At 45.2% G+C, this 19,099-nt stretch overlaps 1 protein-coding gene across 2 annotated transcripts in view; it reads right to left on the bottom strand.

Moving 5' to 3' along the window:
* The window catches only part of LOC140728838 (excitatory amino acid transporter 1-like), a 118,964-nt gene extending 101,523 nt beyond the window's left edge, over positions 1-17,441 (bottom strand). The window contains exons 1-2 of one of the 2 annotated variants that reach the window (XM_073047834.1): positions 17,406-17,441; positions 16,532-16,678 (exon numbers count right to left, since the gene is read on the bottom strand). Coding sequence is in view for 1 of the 2 variants with exons in the window: in XM_073047835.1 (XP_072903936.1) it covers positions 16,532-16,538 (7 nt within the window). In the remaining variant the exon portion in view is untranslated. The remainder of the gene's footprint in view (positions 1-16,531; positions 16,679-17,405) is intronic. The other variant, XM_073047835.1, reaches the window with a different exon arrangement.
* Between the last annotated feature and the right edge of the window lie 1,658 nt (positions 17,442-19,099).

Below are 19,099 nucleotides of genomic sequence, written 5' to 3'. Positions count from 1 at the left end.
CTCTGCTATTTCCTCTGGTTCCATACACACTTTCTCACTGTCATACTTGATAGGTTATATTCTTTCACATCTTATCCTCATGCTCTTCACGTACTTGTAGAATGCCTTGGGGTTTTCCTTAATCCTGCCCACCAAGACCTTCTCATGGCCCCTTCTGGCTCCTAATTTCCTTTTTAAGCTCCTTCCTGTGAGCCTTATAATCTTCTAGATCTCTAACATTACCTAGCTCTTTGAATCTTTTGTAAGCTTTTCTTTTCTTCTTGACAAGATTTATTACAGCCTTTGTACACCATGGTTCCTGTACCCAACCATAACTTCCCTGTCTCATTGGAACATACCTATGCAGAACTCCACACAAATCTCCCCTGAACATTTGCCACATTTCTTCCATACTTTTCCCTGAGAACATCTGTTCCCAATTTAAGCTTCCAGTTTCCTGCCTGATAGCCTCATAATTCCTCTTACTCCAATTAAATGCTTTTCTAAATTGTCTGTTCCTATCTCTCTCCAGTGCTTTTGTAAATGAGATAGAATTATGATCACAATCTCCAAAATGCTCTCCCACTGAAAGATCTGACACCTGACCAGGTTCATTTCCCAATACCAAATCAAGTACAGTCTCTCCTCTTGTAGGCTTATCTACGTATTGTGTCAAGAAACCCTCCTGAACACACCTAACAAACTCCACCCCATCTAAACCCCTTGCTCTAGGGAGATGCCAATTGATATTTGGGAAATTAAAAACTCCCATCACGACAATTCTGTTATTATTACACCTTTCCAGGATCTGTTTCCGTATCTGCTCCTCGATATCGCTGTTACTATTGGACGGCCTATAAAAAAACAACCAGTAAAGTTATTGACCCCTTCCTGTTCCTAACCTCTACCCACAGAGACACCGTAGACAATCCCCCCCATGATGCCCACCTTTTCTACAGCCGTGACAATATTGCTGATCAACAGTGCCATGCCCCCACCTCTTTTGCCTCCCTCCCTGTCCTTTCTGAAACATCTAAAACCCGGCACTTAAAGTAATCATTCTTGTCCCAGAGCCATCCAAGTCTCTGTAATGGCCACAACATTATAGCTCCAAGTACTGATACACGCTCTAAGCTCAGCTGCTTTATTTACAATACTCCTTGCATTAAAATAGACACATCTCAAGCTGTCAGTCTGAGTGAGTCCCTTCTCTATCACCTGCCTATCCTCCCTCACACACTGTGTCAAAGCTTTCTCTATTTGTGAGCCAAACACCTCTTCCTCAGTCTCTTCAGTTCAGTTTCCACCCCCCCAACAATTCTAGTTTAAACTCTCAGTAGGCTTAGCAAACCTCCCCACCAGGTATTGGTCCCCCTGGGATTCAAGTGCAACCCGTCCTTTTTGTACCGGTCACACCTGCTCCAAAAGAGGTCCCAATGATCCAGAAATCTGAATCCTTGCCCCCTGCTCCAATCCCTCAGCCACACATCTCATTCTATTCCTATTCTCACTGTCATGTGGCACAGGCAGTAATCCCAAGATTACAACATTTGTGGTCCTGCTTCTCAACTTGCTTCCTAATTTCCTGTACTCTTTTTTCAGGACCTCTTCCCCTTTCCTACTTATGTCATTGGTACCAATATGTATCACCACCTCTGGCTGTTCTCCCTCCCACTGCAGGGTACCTTGGATGCGATCTGAAACATCCCAGACCCTGGCACCTGGGAGGCAAACTACCATCCAAGTTTCTTTCCTGCGTCCGCAGAATCGCCTATCTGACCCCCTAGCTATTAGAGTCCCCTATCACTACTGCCTTCCTCTTCCTTTCCCTACCCTTCTGAGCCACAGGGCCAGACTCTGTGCCAGAGGCCATCCCCCCCCCAACAGTACACAAACAGGAATACTTATTGTCAAGGGGTACAGCCACAGGGGTACTCTCTAGTACCTGACTCTTGCCCTTCTCTCTCCTGACTGTTACCCACTTGTCTGTCTCCCGTAGCCCCAGTGTGACCACCTGCCTTTCTATCACCTCCTAGCTCTCCCTGACCAGATGAAGGTCATCGAGCTGCATCTCCAGTTCCCTAACGCAGTTCCTAAGGAGCTGCAGCTCGACACACCGGGTGCAGATGTGGCTGTCCGGGAGGCTGGGAGACTCCAGGAACTCCCACATCTGACACTGAGCACAGAAAACTGGCCTCACACTCATACTTCTTTTCCACAATTAACAAAGGTAAACCTACCTCACCTCGTTACTGCCTAAGCCCGTTGAGCCAAAGCCCTATCATTCTGCTACCTGTCACTCTGCTGCCCGCTCCAAACGCTTTGGAATTATCTTTGGGTATTTTTGGTTATCTCAGGGTTATATATGGTTATCTCAGGGTATTTATGGTTATCTCAGGATATTTATAGTTATCTCAGTGTATGTATGTACATACATTGGCAATAAATGTACCTTGAATCTTTGGGTAAATGTCCAGTCAAGGTGTCACCAGTGAACAATGATTCCATGGGCAACATTTTCCAGATAGCAAAACTTTCCAATTACTTCACTTTTTCTGTGCCTTCTTGTTCTTTTTGCCTTGTTTCTTTTACGAAATCTGTTGGACCCTGTGAACTCAGTTGAATCACCTAGCGCTCTGCCAGGCTGGGTGAGCTGCTTTATTGAGAAAATCAGAGACAGTGTCCCAAAAAGGACCGAGAACACGAGCTGACTCATGGAAAAGAGCTGAGACCAGGAGCAGGGTCATGAACAACTCCATTTTGAAGCATCGAGGAAGAATGAAGTATCGAGGTAAATGAAGAGGGAGTCAGCGATCACTCCCAATGGTAGCTACCAGGGTGACAACAGTAGCAGCCGAGTCAGTGATGTTCAGACCCAAGTCAGTAGTGTTCAGACCCAGCCAGGTGGTCACTCTTCACGGAAAGACAGAATTTGTGTGGCCACTCTCCTTGAATTCTGATGGGTAAATGTTTTCAACATTCTGAGATTTATGTGATTATTAGACTGTACTTTATATTGGTCTCCTTCAGTCTTCCCATGTGACCAATTGACAGATGGCCTGTTCATTTTTTTTGTGTGAGAGGAGGGGGTGGGGATTTGATGCAATTATCACTGTTTGTTCTGCAAGGGAGAGAGTGGGGCGGGGGTTGTGGTTTGGGAATTTTGTTTCTTTTTCTTTTTCATGCTGAGGGGAGTTGATGCCTTTTCTTTCAACAACTCTCATGGCTATCTGGAGAAGATGAATATCACGAGTTGTGTTGTTATGCATACTTTGACAAGAAAATGAACCTGTGATCAGTGCAGGTGGTGTAACATGGTGGGCTGACTCAGAGCACACACCACATCGCTTAAGAAGCTTGATACGTCAGGGCATGAAAGGTTATGGGATGAAGACAGGAGAATGGGATTGAGAGGGAACTGGATCAGCCAAGATCAAATAGCAGAAGCAGACTTCATGAGCCGAATGGCCTAATTCTACTCTTATGTCTTATAATGCATACCACATACAGGACACACAGCACGAACAGCATACAGAATACACACCATACATAGGACATTCCCATTATCCGGGGAGCTCAGAATTGGGGCTGTCAGCCTCAGGATATGGCAAAAACTATGTGAAGAAAAGGAGAAGAAATGTGTAGTGGAATTTTGTACTGAAGGCTATGGAGGCCAAGTTATTAAGTTTATTCAGAAAGAATGTGGATATGTTTCTGAAGGGATTAGGAAAGAGGGAGAGGTTGAGACCAGATGTTGAGGTGTGTGATCAGCTGTGACTGACTGCACACACAGAACCAATGGACTGTTAGAGCCCAAAAACCCCACAGTCAGCACCAACTGTACCAGAGTTACTCACTCTGCAAGCTCTGCTTACCATGTATTTATCCAATTCACTCTTCAACATGAAACCTGTATCCAGCAGATATGCAGGTCATACATTCCAAACACCAACGTGTCCTCGTTTCACGATTAATTCTCCCTTATTTTGTATCTGCGACCTCTAGTCTGTGATGCCTCTGGCAAAGGTAATAACAGCAGACATTGAGATCCTAAATAAATACTTACATAGACCAGTGCAGCAGTAACTGACCATTCGACCCACAATATTGTGCTAAACTATTTAAACTAGTGATGAAGTGCCTAACTAAATAAATCCCTTCTGCCTACACAATGTCTATTTCCCTCCATCCTCTACATAATCATGTCCTATCTTAGAACCTCTTAAATACCTCTTGTATTTGTCTTCTACACACAAGCCATTTCTGAATCTAAACGGCCAATTCACCACCGACCCTACGCATCTGAATCGTCTGGTGAGCTTCACACGAGGGACATCCACAGCTCTATCTTCATCAACTCCTACAAAACTCAAGTTAGTACAATGTGATTTGCCCTGCACAAAGCCATGCTTATTGTCCCAAATTAGACCACTGTTTTCCAAATACCCATAGACCCTACCCTAATAATCCTCTTTAACACAATTCTTACCACCTATGCAGGAGTTACCAGGATTATCTCTATTTCCTTCCTTGAACAATGATAGAACATTAGCTACTTGTCACTCCTCCAGGACCTTGCCTGTGGCTAGAGAGAACACAAAGCATTGGTTAAGGCCCAGCAATCTCATCTCTTGCCTCCCTCAACAACCTGGGATATATCCCACCAGGCCCTGGGGACTTTTCTATGTTAATGGGAGTAGACTCTCACATGGTGGATTGGATAGTGGACTACTTGACAGATAGACCTCAATATGTGTGGTTGGGAGACTGTAGGTCTGACACGGTGGTCAGCAGCACAGGAGCGCTGCAGGGAACCGTACTCTCTCCGGTCCTGTTCACCCTGTACACATCAGACTTCCAATATAACTCGGAGTCCTGCCATGTGCAGAAGTTCGCTGATGACACGGCCATAGTGGGGTGTGTCAGGAATGGACAGGAGGAGGAGTATAGGAAACTGATACAGGACTTTGTGATATGGTGCAACTCAAACTACCTGCGTCTCAATATCACCAAGACCAAGGAGATGGTGGTGGACTTTAGGAGATCTAGGCCTCATATGGAGCCAGTGATCATTAATGGAGAATGTGTGGAGCAGGTTAAGACCTACAAGTATCTGGGAGTACAGTTAGACGAGAAGCTAGACTGGACTGCCAACACAGATGCCTTGTGCAGGAAGGCACAGAGTCGACTGTACTTCCTTAGAAGGTTGGCGTCATTCAATGTCTGTAGTGAGATGCTGAAGATGTTCTATAGGTCAGTTGTGGAGAGCGCCCTCTTCTTTGTGGTGGCGTGTTGGGGAGGAAGCATTAAGAAGAGGGACGCCTCACGTCTTAATAAGCTGGTAAGGAAGGCGGGCTCTGTCGTGGGCAAAGTACTGGAGAGTTTAACATCGGTAGCTGAGCGAAGGGCGCTGAGTAGGCTACGGTCAATTATGGAAAACTCTGAACATCCTCTACATAGCACCATCCAGAGACAGAGAAGCAGTTTCAGCGACAGGTTACTATCGATGCAATGCTCCTCAGACAGGATGAAGAGGTCAATACTCCCCAATGCCATTAGGCTTTACAATTCAACCGCCAGGACTTAAGAACTTTTTAAAAGCTATTATTAATGCTTTTTGAGATAGTGATTTAGATGCATATCATATTTTTTACTGAGTTAAGTATTGTATGTAATTAGTTTTGCTACAACAAGTGTATGGGACATTGGAAAAAAGTTGAATTTCCCCATGGGGATGAATAAAGTATCTATCTATCTAATGTTCTTTAAGAGACCCAGCACTACCTCTTTCTTTACCTCAAAATTCCCTGACATTTTAGCCTAATGTCAAAGGTCAGATATTGAGGGGAGACTTGATAAATGATTTTTTTAAAATTAGGAGTATAGATAAGGTAGACATTTCCTTTTAAGGTTACCGGGGGTGGGGGGCGGGGGGGGGCGGGGGGGGGGCTTCATGCAGAATCAGAATCAGGTTTATTATCACTGACATTAAAATTGACTATAAGTTACTATAAAAATTTTACAAAGTGCAAAAGAGGAACTGTGAGGTTGTGTTCCTGAGTTCAGAGACTGTTCAGAAATCTGATAGCAGATGGGAAGAAGCTTTTCCTAAGATGCTGACTGTGGGTCTTCAGGGTCCTATACCTCCTCCCTGAGAGAACTGAGAAAAGTTCAAAGTACATTTATTTTCAAAGCATGTATACATTATACAACTTTAAGATTCATCTCCTTACAGGCAGCCACAAAACAAGAAACACAAAAGAACCCATTAAAAAAACAACCACCCAACACGCAGAGAGTGGAAGAAACACAAATTGTGCAAACAGTAACAGCCGGCAGTATAACAGCAGAATGGATGTGAGTCCATAGACACAAAGCCCAGTGCAGCAAGAGCAGGCCCACAGCCTCAGTTCATCACACAGCAGAGTGAAAAAAGGGGGCAGTTTAGTGAAGTTTAGATAGACACATGAATATGAAGGGAATGGAGGGGTGTGGATAATAGAGGCGGACATTTAGTATAAATTAGTATCAAGATCTGTGTTGTGGACTGAACAGTGCTTTATATGATCTACAGAGCCAACTTGTGCACATGACAATAAAACCAACTTGAATACTTATGCTGAATTTTTATTTAATTTTTCTGCCATTATTTCCAGCATCAGTTCTCTATCACTATGTGAGGAATCTGTATTAACCTTTGTGCATAGTTTCCTTTTTAAACCTGTAGTCTACTTCATCCCTTTACTAATCAATGATTTGTCTTTCTTTGGAGGCACAGGAGGCTGCAAATGCTGGAAGAGAGGGAGGGAGGGAGGGAGGGAGGGAGAGAGAGAGAGAGAGAGAGAGAGAGAGAGAGAGAGAGAGAGAGAGAGAGAGAGAGAGAGAGAGAGAAAGATCTCTACAAAGTGATCTGAATTAATTGCAAATATAAAACATAAAATAATTGAATGTGTAAGTGTTTATTCTGCTTTAATATGACACATCAAATCATCACTCATGCAGCCAATTGGTTTTATAAGTCACATAATTAGTTAAATGGGTATCTGTTTTTGGAGACCTGTGTGCATTCAAGGTGTTTCAATTGATTGTGGTAAAGATACACCTATATCTGGAAGGTCCAACTGCTGGTGAGTCAGTACCTTGGCAAAAACTACATCATGATGACAAAAGAACACTCCACATAGCTCCGCAAAAAGGTTACTGGAAAGCACAAGTCAGGAAATGGATACAAGAAAATTTCCAAGTCACTGAATATCCCTTGGAGTAAAATTAAGTCAATCATCAAGAAATGGAAAGAATGTGGCACAGTTGTAAATCAACCTAGAGCAGGCAGTCCTGAAAAACTGAGTGGCCGTGCCAGAAGGTGACTAGCGAGGGAGGCCACCATGAGACCTATGACAAATCTGGAGGAGTTACAAGCTTCAGTAGCTGAGATGGGAGAGGCTGTGCATACAACAACTGTTGCCCAGGCGCTTCACCAGTCAAGCTTTATGGGAGGGTGGCAAAGAGAAAGTCATTGTCGAAAAAAATTCACATGAAATTTTGGCTAGAGTTTGCCAGAATGCATGTGGGAGACTCTGAAGTCAGCTGGAAGAAAGTTCTATGGTCTGATGAAACCAAAGTTGAGCTTTTTGCCACCAGACTAAACACTATGTTTGGTGCAAGTCAAACACCGCACATCATCAAAAACACACCATCCCTCCTATGAAGTATGGTGGTGGCTGCATCACGCTGTGGGCATGCTTCTCTGCAACAGGCCCTGGAAGGCTTGTGAAAGTAAAGGGTAATATAAATGCAGCAAAATACAGGGAAATCCCGGGGGGGGGGGGGGGAACTGATGCAGTCTGCAAGAGGACTGTGACTAGGGAGATTTGTTTTCCAGCAAGAAAATTACCCCAAGCATAAAGCCAAAGCTACACAGGAATGGCTTAAAAACAACAAAGTTAATGTCCTGGAATGGCCAAGTCAGAGTCCAGACCTCAATCCAATTGAGAATTTGTGGCTGGGCTTGAAAAGGATTGTTCACTCTTGATCCCCATGCAATCTGACAGAGCATGAGCAGTTTTGTAAAGAAGAATGGGAAAATTTGCAATATCCAGATGTGCAAAGCTGGTAGAGACCTATCCACCTATCTATGGTAGAGGCTTTTGATAAGGTTAGGCATTTGATAAGGTTCCCCATACAAGGCTCATTCAGAAAGTAAGGAAACATGGGATCCAAGGAGACATTGCTTTGTGGATCAAAGTTGGCTTGCCCACAGAAGGCAAAGGGTGGTTGTAGATGGTTTGTATTTTGCATGGAGGTTGGTGACCAGTGGTATTTCACAGGGATCTGTTCTGGGACCCTTCCTCTTTGTGATTTTTATAAATGACCTGGATGAAAAAGTAGACGGATTGGTTAGTAAGTTTGCTGATGGCACAAAGGTTGGGGGTGTTGTGGATAGTCTGGAGGGCTGTCAGAGGTTACAGCAGGACATCAATAGGATTCAGAATTGTGCTGAAAAGTGGCAGATGGACTTCAACCCAGATAAGTGTTAAGTGGTTCATTTTGGTAGGTCCAATTTGAAGACAGAATATAATATAAATGATAAGAACCTTGGCAGTGTGGAGCATCTGAGAGATCATGGAGTCTGTGTCCATAGGACACTCAAAGCTGCTGTGCAGGTTGACAGTGTTGTTAAGAAGGTGTATGGTGTTTTGGCATTCATCAACCATGGGATTGTGTTTAAGAGCCATGAAGTAATGTTACAGCTATATAAGACCTTGGTCAGACCCCACTTGGAGTACTGTGTTCAGGTCAGGTCACCTCACTACAGGAAGGATGTGGATACTATAGAGAGAGTGCAGAGGAGATTTACAAGGATGTTGCCTGGATTGGAGGGCATACCTTATGAGAATAGGTTGAATGAACTTGGCCATTTCTCCTTGGAGCGACGGAGGATGAGAGGTGACCTGATAGAGTTATACAAGATGATGAGAGGTATTGATCGTGTGGATAGCCAGAGGCTTTTTCGCAGGGCTGAAATGGCTAACACAAAGGAGCATAGTTTTAAGGTGCTTGGAAATAGGTACCGAGGGGACGTCAGGGTTAAGTTTTTCACACAGAGAGTGGTGGGTGTTTGGATGCACTGCCGGTGGCGGCGGATACAATAGTCTTTTAACAGCCTCTTAGATAGGTACATGGAGCTTAGAAAAATAGAGGGCTGTGCGCTAGGGAAATTCTAGGCAGTCTCTGGAGTAGGTATGGTCGGCACAACATTGTGTGCCGAAGGGCCTGTAATATGCTGTAAATTTCTATGTTCTATGTTCACACAGACTGAAGGCTGTAATTGCTGCCAAAGGTGCATCTACTAAATACTGACTTGAAGGGGGTAAGTAAGTAAGCAATCAATTATTTTGTGTTTAACAACTGTAATAAATTTAGACCAATTTGTAGAAAATTGTTTTCAAAAAAGCCAAATTAAATCCATAAGACCACAAGATATAGGAGCAGAAGTAGGCCATTCGGCCCATTGAGTCCACTCCACTATTCAATCATGGCCGATCCAATTCTTCCAGTCATCCCCACTCTCCTGCCTTTTCCCCATACCCCTTGATGCTCTGGCTAATCAAGAACCTATCTATCTCTGCCTTAAAAGCACCCAATGACTTGGCCTCCACAGCCGCTTGTGGCAACAAATTCTGCAGATTTACCACCTTCTGACTAAAGTAATTTCTCCACATCTCAGTTCTAAATGGACGTCTTTCAATCCTGAACTCGTGACCTCTTGTCCTGGAATCCCCTACTATGGGAAATAACTTTGCCATATCTAATCTGAATTCATCGTTGTAAAACAATAAAACATGAAAACTTCCATGAAGGGGTGAATACTTTTTATAGGCACTGTATGCTATACAATACATATATTTTGAGATTTATAGTATATTTTATGTACTGTTGCTGCAAAACAACAAATTTGACATGTCAGTGATAATAAATAATTCTGATTCTGATTATGACCACTCTGTAGATAAAAGAACTTACCCCACAGAGTCATACAGCTCTGAAAAAAGCCCTTTGGCCCAACTAGTCCATGCTGACCAAAATTCACATCTAAGCTGGTCTCATTTGTCCATGTTTGGTAAATATCCCTCTAAACATTCCCTATCCATGTACCTGTCATTTAAAGTCATGAGACATGATCTCCCATGCACAAAGCCATTCAACTCTGTCTTTCCAAATGCATGTTTATCTTCACACTCACAATCAACCACAGATATTAGGCTTACCACTGGAAACAATGTTTGCAAATTTCTGTCAAGTGCTGTCAAAATCTGCCATGCCTCAATTTAGAACTTTATCTTGTGGACTAGATCGGTCCCTTTCCATAACTCATAAAACAATGGTTGCTGCTCCCGAAGTGCTTCAGTCAGTTAAACTTTCCCTTTAAACATCTCCTTTGAACTTTCCCCCATGCCCTCAGAGTCATAGACCACTACAGCACAGAAATAGAACTGTATCAGGCAGGATGAACAGCCAGAAGTCCTAGTCCATGTGGGTACCAGTGACATGGGTAGGACAAGTGACGAGGTTCTGCATAGGCAGTTCAGAGGGTTAGGTGCTAAGTGAAAGTGTGAGACCCCCAGGGTTGTGATCTCAGGATTGCTACCTGTGCCACGTGCTAGTGAGTCTAGAACTAGGAAGATTATACAGTTTAATACGTGGCTAAGGAGTTGGTGAAGGAACGTGGACATAAGATTTTTGGATCATTGGGCTCTCTTCCAGAGAGGCAGGATCTGTACAAAAGGGACGCGGTTACACCTGAACTGGAGGGGAATTAATATCCTAGCGGGAAGGATTGTTAATGCTGCACAGTGGGGTGTTTAAACTCGAGTTGCTGGGGGATGGGAACCAGAATGCCAGAACAGTTGTAGGGGCAGATGTTGGTAAGACCTCAGTCTCATGGTCCAGTCCGTTGACTCCTCATTTCAGTTAATTTCCTTTTCCCGGTGTTCCACTGGGCTCCTTGATTAGGGCACCTGATCCTCATTCAAACCGGCAGCATAAAAACTCCGGCTTACATCTACTCGCTGCTGATTCATCACCTCAGCAGTGTGGCTATGCTCGTTCCAGACTGCTGAGAATGAGTCAAGTCAAGAGCCTGTCGTCCACAGTTCCTGGGTCGAGTCGAGAGCCTGTCGTCCACAGTTCCTGGGTCGAGTCGAGAGCCTGTCATCCACAGTTCCTGGGTCGAGTCGAGAGCCTGTCGTCCACAGTTCCTGGGTCGAGTCGAGAGCCTGTCGTCCACAGTTCCTGGGTCGAGTCGAGAGCCTGTCATCCACAGTTCCTGGGTCGAGTCGAGAGCCTGTCGTCCGCAGTTCCTGGGTCGAGTCGAGAGCCTGTCGTCCACAGTTCCTGGGTCGAGTCGAGAGCCTGTCATCCACAGTTCCTGGGTCGAGTCGAGAGCCTGTCGTCCGCAGTTCCTGGGTCGAGTCGAGAGCCTGTCATCCACAGTTCCTGGGTCGAGTCGAGAGCCTGTCGTCCACAGTTCCTGGGTCGAGTCGAGAGCCTGTCGTCCACAGTTCCTGGGTCGAGTCAAGAGCCTGTCGTCCACAGTTCCTGGGTCGAGTCGAGAGCCTGTCGTCCACAGTTCCCGGGTCGAGTCGAGAGCCTGTCGTCCACAGTTCCCGGGTCGAGTCGAGAGCCTGTCGTCCGCAGTTCCTGGGTCGAGTCGAGAGCCTGTCATCCACAGTTCCTGGGTCAAGTCAAGAGCCTGTCGTCCACAGTTCCTGGGTCGAGTCGAGAGCCTGTCATCCACAGTTCCTGGGTCGAGTCGAGAGCCTGTCATCCACAGTTCCTGGGTCGAGTCGAGAGCCTGTCGTCCACAGTTCCTGGGTCGAGTCGAGAGCCTGTCATCCACAGTTCCTGGGTCGAGTCGAGAGCCTGTCATCCACAGTTCCTGGGTCGAGTCGAGAGCCTGTCATCCACAGTTCCTGGGTCGAGTCGAGAGCCTGTCGTCCACAGTTCCTGGGTCGAGTCGAGAGCCTGTCATCCACAGTTCCTGGGTCGAGTCGAGAGCCTGTCGTCCACAGTTCCTGGGTCGAGTCGAGAGCCTGTCATCCACAGTTCCTGGGTCGAGTCGAGAGCCTGTCGTCCACAGTTCCTGGGTCGAGTCGAGAGCCTGTCATCCACAGTTCCTGGGTCGAGTCGAGAGCCTGTCGTCCGCAGTTCCTGGGTCGAGTCGAGAGCCTGTCGTCCACAGTTCCTGGGTCGAGTCGAGAGCCTGTCATCCACAGTTCCTGGGTCGAGTCGAGAGCCTGTCGTCCGCAGTTCCTGGGTCGAGTCGAGAGCCTGTCATCCACAGTTCCTGGGTCGAGTCGAGAGCCTGTCGTCCACAGTTCCTGGGTCGAGTCGAGAGCCTGTCGTCCGCAGTTCCTGGGTCGAGTCGAGAGCCTGTGGTCCACAGTTCCTGGGTCGAGTCGAGAGCCTGTCATCCACAGTTCCTGGGTCGAGTCGAGAGCCTGTCGTCCACAGTTCCTGGGTCGAGTCGAGAGCCTGTCGTCCGCAGTTCCTGGGTCGAGTCGAGAGCCTGTCGTCCGCAGTTCCTGGGTCGAGTCGAGAGTCTGCATTCAGCTGAGTTTGCCGGCCATTTGCCGCTTCATGTGCTTCCCGGAGTCGAGTTACGAATGGACTGTGGTTGTTGGTTTTTGTCGTCTCGTGTCCGGCTGAGTATTGTGGGCCGTTTGCTGCTGCTCGGAGCCATGGTACGAATTGTCTGTCGTTGTATGGTGTTGTCGGTTCAGTGTCCAAGTCCAAGTCCAGGCTCCATGTCCGAGTTCCTCCTATTTGTTGTCCTGCTCTTGGGTCCACTCCTTACACCCCATTGCAACACTCGGACAAAGTTAGGAGTCAAAAGGTTGAGCATGGTGTGACAAAATCGAAAAGGGTGAATACAGGACTGACGGTGTTGTATCTGAATGCACGTAGTATATGAAATAAGGTCGATGAACTTGCAGCACGGTTGCAGATCAGCAGGTATGATGCTGCAGGCATCACTGAATCATGGCTGAAAGGATTATAGCTGGGAGTTTAAAGTCCAAGGACACACATTGTATCGAAAGGACAGGCAGGAAGGCAGAGAAAGTGGTGTTTGTTCTGTTGGTAAAAAGGTTCTTGGGAAACTGAAAGGTTTGAAAGTAGACAAGTCACCTGGACCAGATGGATAAGATGAAGGAACACATACCAATCCTCATAGAGGGATCAGAAGTGGAGAGAGTGAAGTTCCTGGGTGTCAAGATCTCTGAGGATCTAACCCGGTCCCAACATATTGATGTACAGTAGATATAAAGAAGGCAAGACAGTGGCTATACTTCATTAGCAGTTTAAAGAGATTTGACATGTCAACAAATCCACTCAAAGTTTCTAGATGTATCATGGAGAGCATTCTGACAGGATGCATCACTGTCTAGCATGCAGGGGCTACTGCACAGGACCGAAAGAAGCTGCAAAGGGTTGTAAATCTAATCAGCTCCATCTTGGGCACTAGACTACAAAATACCTGGGGCATCTTCAGGGAGTGGTGTCTCAGAAAGGCAGCGTCCATTATTAAACACCCAGGGTATGCCCTTTTCTCACTGTTACCATCAGGTAGGAGGTACAGAAGCCTGAAGACACACACTCAGCGATTCAGGAACAGCTTCTTCCCCTCTGCCATCCGATTACTGAATGGACATTGAACCCGTGAACACTACCTCACTTTTTTAATATATAGTATTTCATTTTTTTGCACGTCTTTTTAATCGATTCTATATATGTATACTGTAATTGATTGATTTTCTCTTCTAGATTATGTATTGCATTGAACTGCTGCTGCTAAGTTAACAAATTTCACGTCACAAGCCGTGGAATAATAAACCTGATTCTGATCCTGGTGTACACCCCAGCGTTCTGAACAAGGCGGCTGAAGAGATTGTAGGGGCATTAGGAATGATCTTTCTACAATCACTAGATCTGAAATGGTTTCAGAAGACAGGAAAATTGAAAATGTCACTCCACTCTTCAAAAAGGGAGAGAAGCAGAAGAAATGAATTGAATTGACTTTATTTCTTACATCCTTAACATACATGAGGAGTAAAAATCATTTACGTAACATCACCATCTAAATGTGCAGTGTGCAATCATAGTAATTTATAATAAATAGAACAGTCAATGTAATATAGAGTACACTCAAATCAGCATGAATTCATCAGTCTGATGGCCTGGTGGAAGAAGCTGTCCCAGAGCCTGGTGGTCCTGGCTTTTATGCTACGGTACCACTTCCCGGATAGTAGCAGCTGGAACAGATTGTGGTTGGGATGGCTTGGGTCCCCAATGTTCCTACGGGTGCTTTTTACACACCTGTCCTTGTAAATGCCCTGACTCATGGGAAGTTCACAACTACAAATGCACTGGGCTGTCCGCACCACTCTCTGCAGAATCCTGCGATTAAGGGAAATACAGTTACCATACCAAGCAGTGATGCAGCCCGTCAAGATGCTCTCAATTGTGCCCCTGTAGAAAGTTCTTAGGATTTGGGGGACCATACCAAACTTTCTCAACCCCAGATCCATTGATGTCAATAGGGGTCAACCCGTCTCCATTCCTCCTGTAATCCACAACCAGCTCCTTTATTTTTGTGACTTTGAGGGAAAGATTGTTTTCTTGACACCACTGTGTCAGAGAGATGACTTCTTCCCTGTAGGCCACCTCATTATATCAAATGAAACCATAAGCCATTTAATCTGACTTCAGTGGTTGGGAAGATGTCGGAGTCAATTGTTAAGGATGTGGTTTCAGGGTACTTGGAGGCATATGATAAAATGGGCCATTGTCAGCACAGTTTCCTCAAGGGAAAATCTTGCCTGACAAATCTGTTGGAATGCTTTGAAGAAATAACAAGCAGGAGAGACAAAGGAGAATTGGTTGATGTGTACCCAAGTTTTCTGACAAGGTGCCACGCATGAGGCTGCTTAACAAACTACAAGCCCATGGTATTACAGGAGAGACTCTAGCATGGATAAAGCAGTTGCTGATTGGCAGGAGGCAAAGAGCGGGAATAAAGGGAGCTTTTCTGGTTTGCTGCCAGTGACTTGTGGTGTTCCACAGAGGTCTGTGTTGGGACTGACTTTTTTTTACATTATATGTTAATGATTTGGAAGATGAAATTGATTGCTTTGGTGCAAAGTTTTCAGACAATATGAAGATAGGTGGAGGGGTAGGTAGTTTTGAAGTAAAGAGGTTATAGAAGGACTTAAACAGATTAGGAGATTGGGCAAAGAAACGGCAGATGGAATAGTGCTGGGAAATGTATTGTCATGCACTTTGGTAGAAGAAATGAAAGCATTGACCATTTTCTCAATGAAGAGAAAATACAAAAACTGAGGCGCAAAGAGACTTAGAAGTTCTTGTACAGGACTCCCTAAAGGTTAATTTGCAGGTTGAGTCTGGTGAGGAAGGCAAATGCACTGTTAGTATTCATTTCAAGAGGACTAGAATATAAAAGCAAGGATGTAATGTTGAGAGATTATAAACTACTGGTGAGACCTGACTTGGAGTAATGTGAGTAGGTTTGGGCCCCTTATTTTAGAAAGCATGTGCTGAAACTGGAGATTTCAAAGGAAGTTCACAAAAACGATTCCAGGATTGAATGGCTTGTCATATGAAGAACATCTGATGGCTCTGGGCCTCTCTAGAAATCAGAAGATTGGGGGATGACCGCCTTGATATGTGGATGTGGAGAGGTTGTTGCCTCTGGTGGGAGAGTCTAAGATCAGAGGACACAGTCTCAGAATAGAGGGGCATCCTTTAGAACAAAGATGAGGAGAAATTTCTTTAGCCAGAGAGTAGTGAATCTGTGGAATTCATTGCCAGAGGCGGCTGTGGAGGCTAAGACTTTATGTATATTTAAAGCAGAGGCAGATCGATTCTTGACTGGTCAGGGTGTGAAGGGATTATGGGGAAAGACAGGTGATTGGAGCTGAGAGGAAAATTGGATCAGCCATGATGAAAAGGGAGAGCAGACTCAATGGGCCAAATGGCCTAATTCTGCTCCTATACCTTATGGTCTTATTCCAAGTGCAGCCTTTATTTATTTAATAAATAAATAAATAGTGTTTTATTCAATAACATAACTCTTGTTTCTGACCTTCCTCAGTACAAAATTCCACCATTAGCTTTCCCAGTATTTTGCCATCCCATTTTGCCATCGCTGTCACAGAGCCATAGAAAAGTACATCACAGAAACAGACCCTAAGGCCCATCGAGCCCATGCCGAACTATTTAAACTGCCTACTCTCATTGAACTGCACCTTTAGTGAGTCATGTATTCGAGCACTCTCTGTGTCACAGAGCCCTGCAACCTCTCTGTTCAGATGACATTTTTAAATGTTTCCTGCCAAAATAAACAATTGCTCATGTTCACACTTTACAGTATGTTTTCCAGATCTTTGTCCATTGAAACATCATCCTTTCACCTACCATAAAATTATTATTTATTCAATTTAGTTCTGTTACAATAGTAAAGTCGTGAACTCACCAATCATTAGTCTGTGGACACTGCTTTCTCTGGCTGTTGAAAGAATTCTGGTGGCTGCACTTTGGAAATCGTGTGGCAGTCCTGGAACTGATGCAGATAAACCTCCAAAAACAGGCACTTCAAGAACTAGAGGCACAGTTACAAAATCTGGGACAAAAGATACAACAGAGAAACTTTATATTGGTTACACAGACTGGTTCATAAAGAGCACTTCCATCAATTTCCAATCCACGCTAATCCTACTTTGCTGATTCAAGTGAATGCTCTAACCATGGTGCCAGTCCGTGCCTCCACCACCCTTGGGAAAGTGTGTTTCAGATCACACCTATCCTCTGGTGAAAAAATTCTTCAGATGTGTTCTGAACTTGTGGCTACGAGTTCAGATACTTTAGCCATAGAAAAAGTTTCCTACTATCTAACCTGTCTGAGCACCTTTCTGTAAACGTCTTTTTTTAAGGAGGTAACATAATTGAGAAAACAAGATAAGAAATAGAGGAATCCAAGTTTAGATCTGGATCTCAGAGCCAGTAAGGGCAAAGGAACCGAAGTCTGGACGTGGAAAAGGCATTTAGATCAGTGGCAGAGGGGTTGTGTCCTCAGGAAAAGGGGCTGAGGAAACTGCTTTAGCGGAGCGCGAAGTAACGTGAAACTTACGGGCTGAAGGGTTCTTTCTGAGCCATAACTCCCTTTCTGGTTGCATTGGTTCTGGCGATGAGATCCTGTAAACTCTCACTTTCACTCTCTGCCCCGTCCCCTCACCCTAGCCTCAGACAACTCACCTTGCCTCTGCCCCCTGCTCCTCAGACCCTTCGCCCTGACCGTCCGGCCCCTTTCTCCGTAACCCCGCGGAAAGGGCAGAGCCGCAACAACTCACCTGAACGCCCGCTGCTCCCGCGCTCGGTCTGCGGACGGAGGGAAGGCGGGAGGCGGAACTGGGGAGGGGCCGGAGGTGGGTGGGAGAGGTGAGAAAGAGAAGCTTCACGGTGGGGGTATCGGGAGGATAAAGGAAGCAGGACGGGGGAGGGAGGAAACACGGTTGGTGGAATGGTGAATGGGAAGGGAGGAGGGGAGTGGAGGGGTGGGCGATAGGAGAAGGAGGGGGAGAGGAGAAGGGAGAGTGGAAGGGTAGGGGAGGGTGGTGAGGACATGGGGAGGGGAGAGGAGGTTGGGAGGTGGAGAAGGGAGGGAGGAGAAGAGTGAGTGAAAGAGGGAGCTGGGAAAGAAGAGAGAAAATGGATGATGACATGGAGGGACAGAAGTTTAGGGGCATAAGCAGAAAAAGGATGGAGGGTGGAGTGAGGGGTGTACAGGATATAGTAGAATAGGAGTGAGAAAGAAAAGAGGAGTCAATCAATATGTTTTCTAACTGCCTTGTACTTACAAGCCAAATAATAATTGTAGTATTAGTAATGGCTATAATAAATAAGAATTTTAAAACACATAGAAGAGCTGATTTTACATGCATTGTATACTGGGCAAAATAAGTTAGTAGCAAAGTGGAATGATGTGCTGACAAAGATTGAAATATGATAAATTGGTTTATTATTGCCATAGGTACCAAGGTACAGTGAAAAAGTCAAGGCTTTTGCCTGCCCTCCATACAGGCCATTTCATTACATTGAGTCACAAAACACTGTAGCACAGAAACAGGCCCTTCACTCCATCTAGTCCATGCCAGCCTGGTCTACTGCCTAGTCCCATCTCCATCTAAACCATAACTCTCCGTACTCTTCTCATCCAGGTCCTCCTAAATATTACAATTGAACCTGCATCCCCATTTCCACTGGCAGCTTGTTTGACATTCTCACCACCCTCTCAGTGAAAAAAGTTTCCCAAATCTTCCCTTTGAGTATTTCATCTTCCACCTAAACCGATTACCTTTAGTTCTACTCTCACCCAACCTTAGGGGAAAAAGCCTGCTTGCGTTCACAAGTTCTATACCCCTTATAATTTTGCATCCCTCTGTCGTAACCTATTCATCTTATCTCTTTAACTACAATCCTCAAGTCCCAGCAGCTCTGTAAATTTTCTCTGCACTCTTTCAAGCTTTTTGACCTCTTTTCTGTAGGTAGGTGACCAGAATTGCACACAGTGCTCCAAATTTGGCTTCAACAATGTCTTGTATTACTTCAACATAACATCCCATCTCCTGTAGTCAGTGCCTTGATTTATGAAGATCAGGGTTCCAAAAGCTCTTTACAACCTTGACCTGTGATGCCACAATCAAGGAATTATGCGTCTGTATCCCCTGGCCCGTTTGTTCTAACACATTCCTCAGTAACTTACCATTCACTAAATAAGTCATAAACATAAGAGATCGTGTACATGCTGGAAATCCAGAGCAATACACACAAACAATTCAGCAGACCAGGCAACATCTATGGAAATGAATAAACAGTTGATGTTTTAGGCTGAGACCCTTCATCAGGACTGGAAAGGAAGGGGGAAGAAGCCAGAATAAGAAGGTGGGGGAGGGGAAGAGGACAAGCTAGAAGGTGATAGATGAAGCCAGATGGGTGGTGGAGGTGGATAAACTAAGGAGCTGGGAGTGGAAATGGTAAAGGAGGA

The sequence above is a fragment of the Hemitrygon akajei genome, chromosome 6 (genome assembly GCF_048418815.1).
Source record: "Hemitrygon akajei chromosome 6, sHemAka1.3, whole genome shotgun sequence".
In the NCBI taxonomy this organism is placed as follows: domain Eukaryota; kingdom Metazoa; phylum Chordata; class Chondrichthyes; order Myliobatiformes; family Dasyatidae; genus Hemitrygon; species Hemitrygon akajei.
This window is presented reverse-complemented; position numbering and strand designations above follow the sequence as displayed.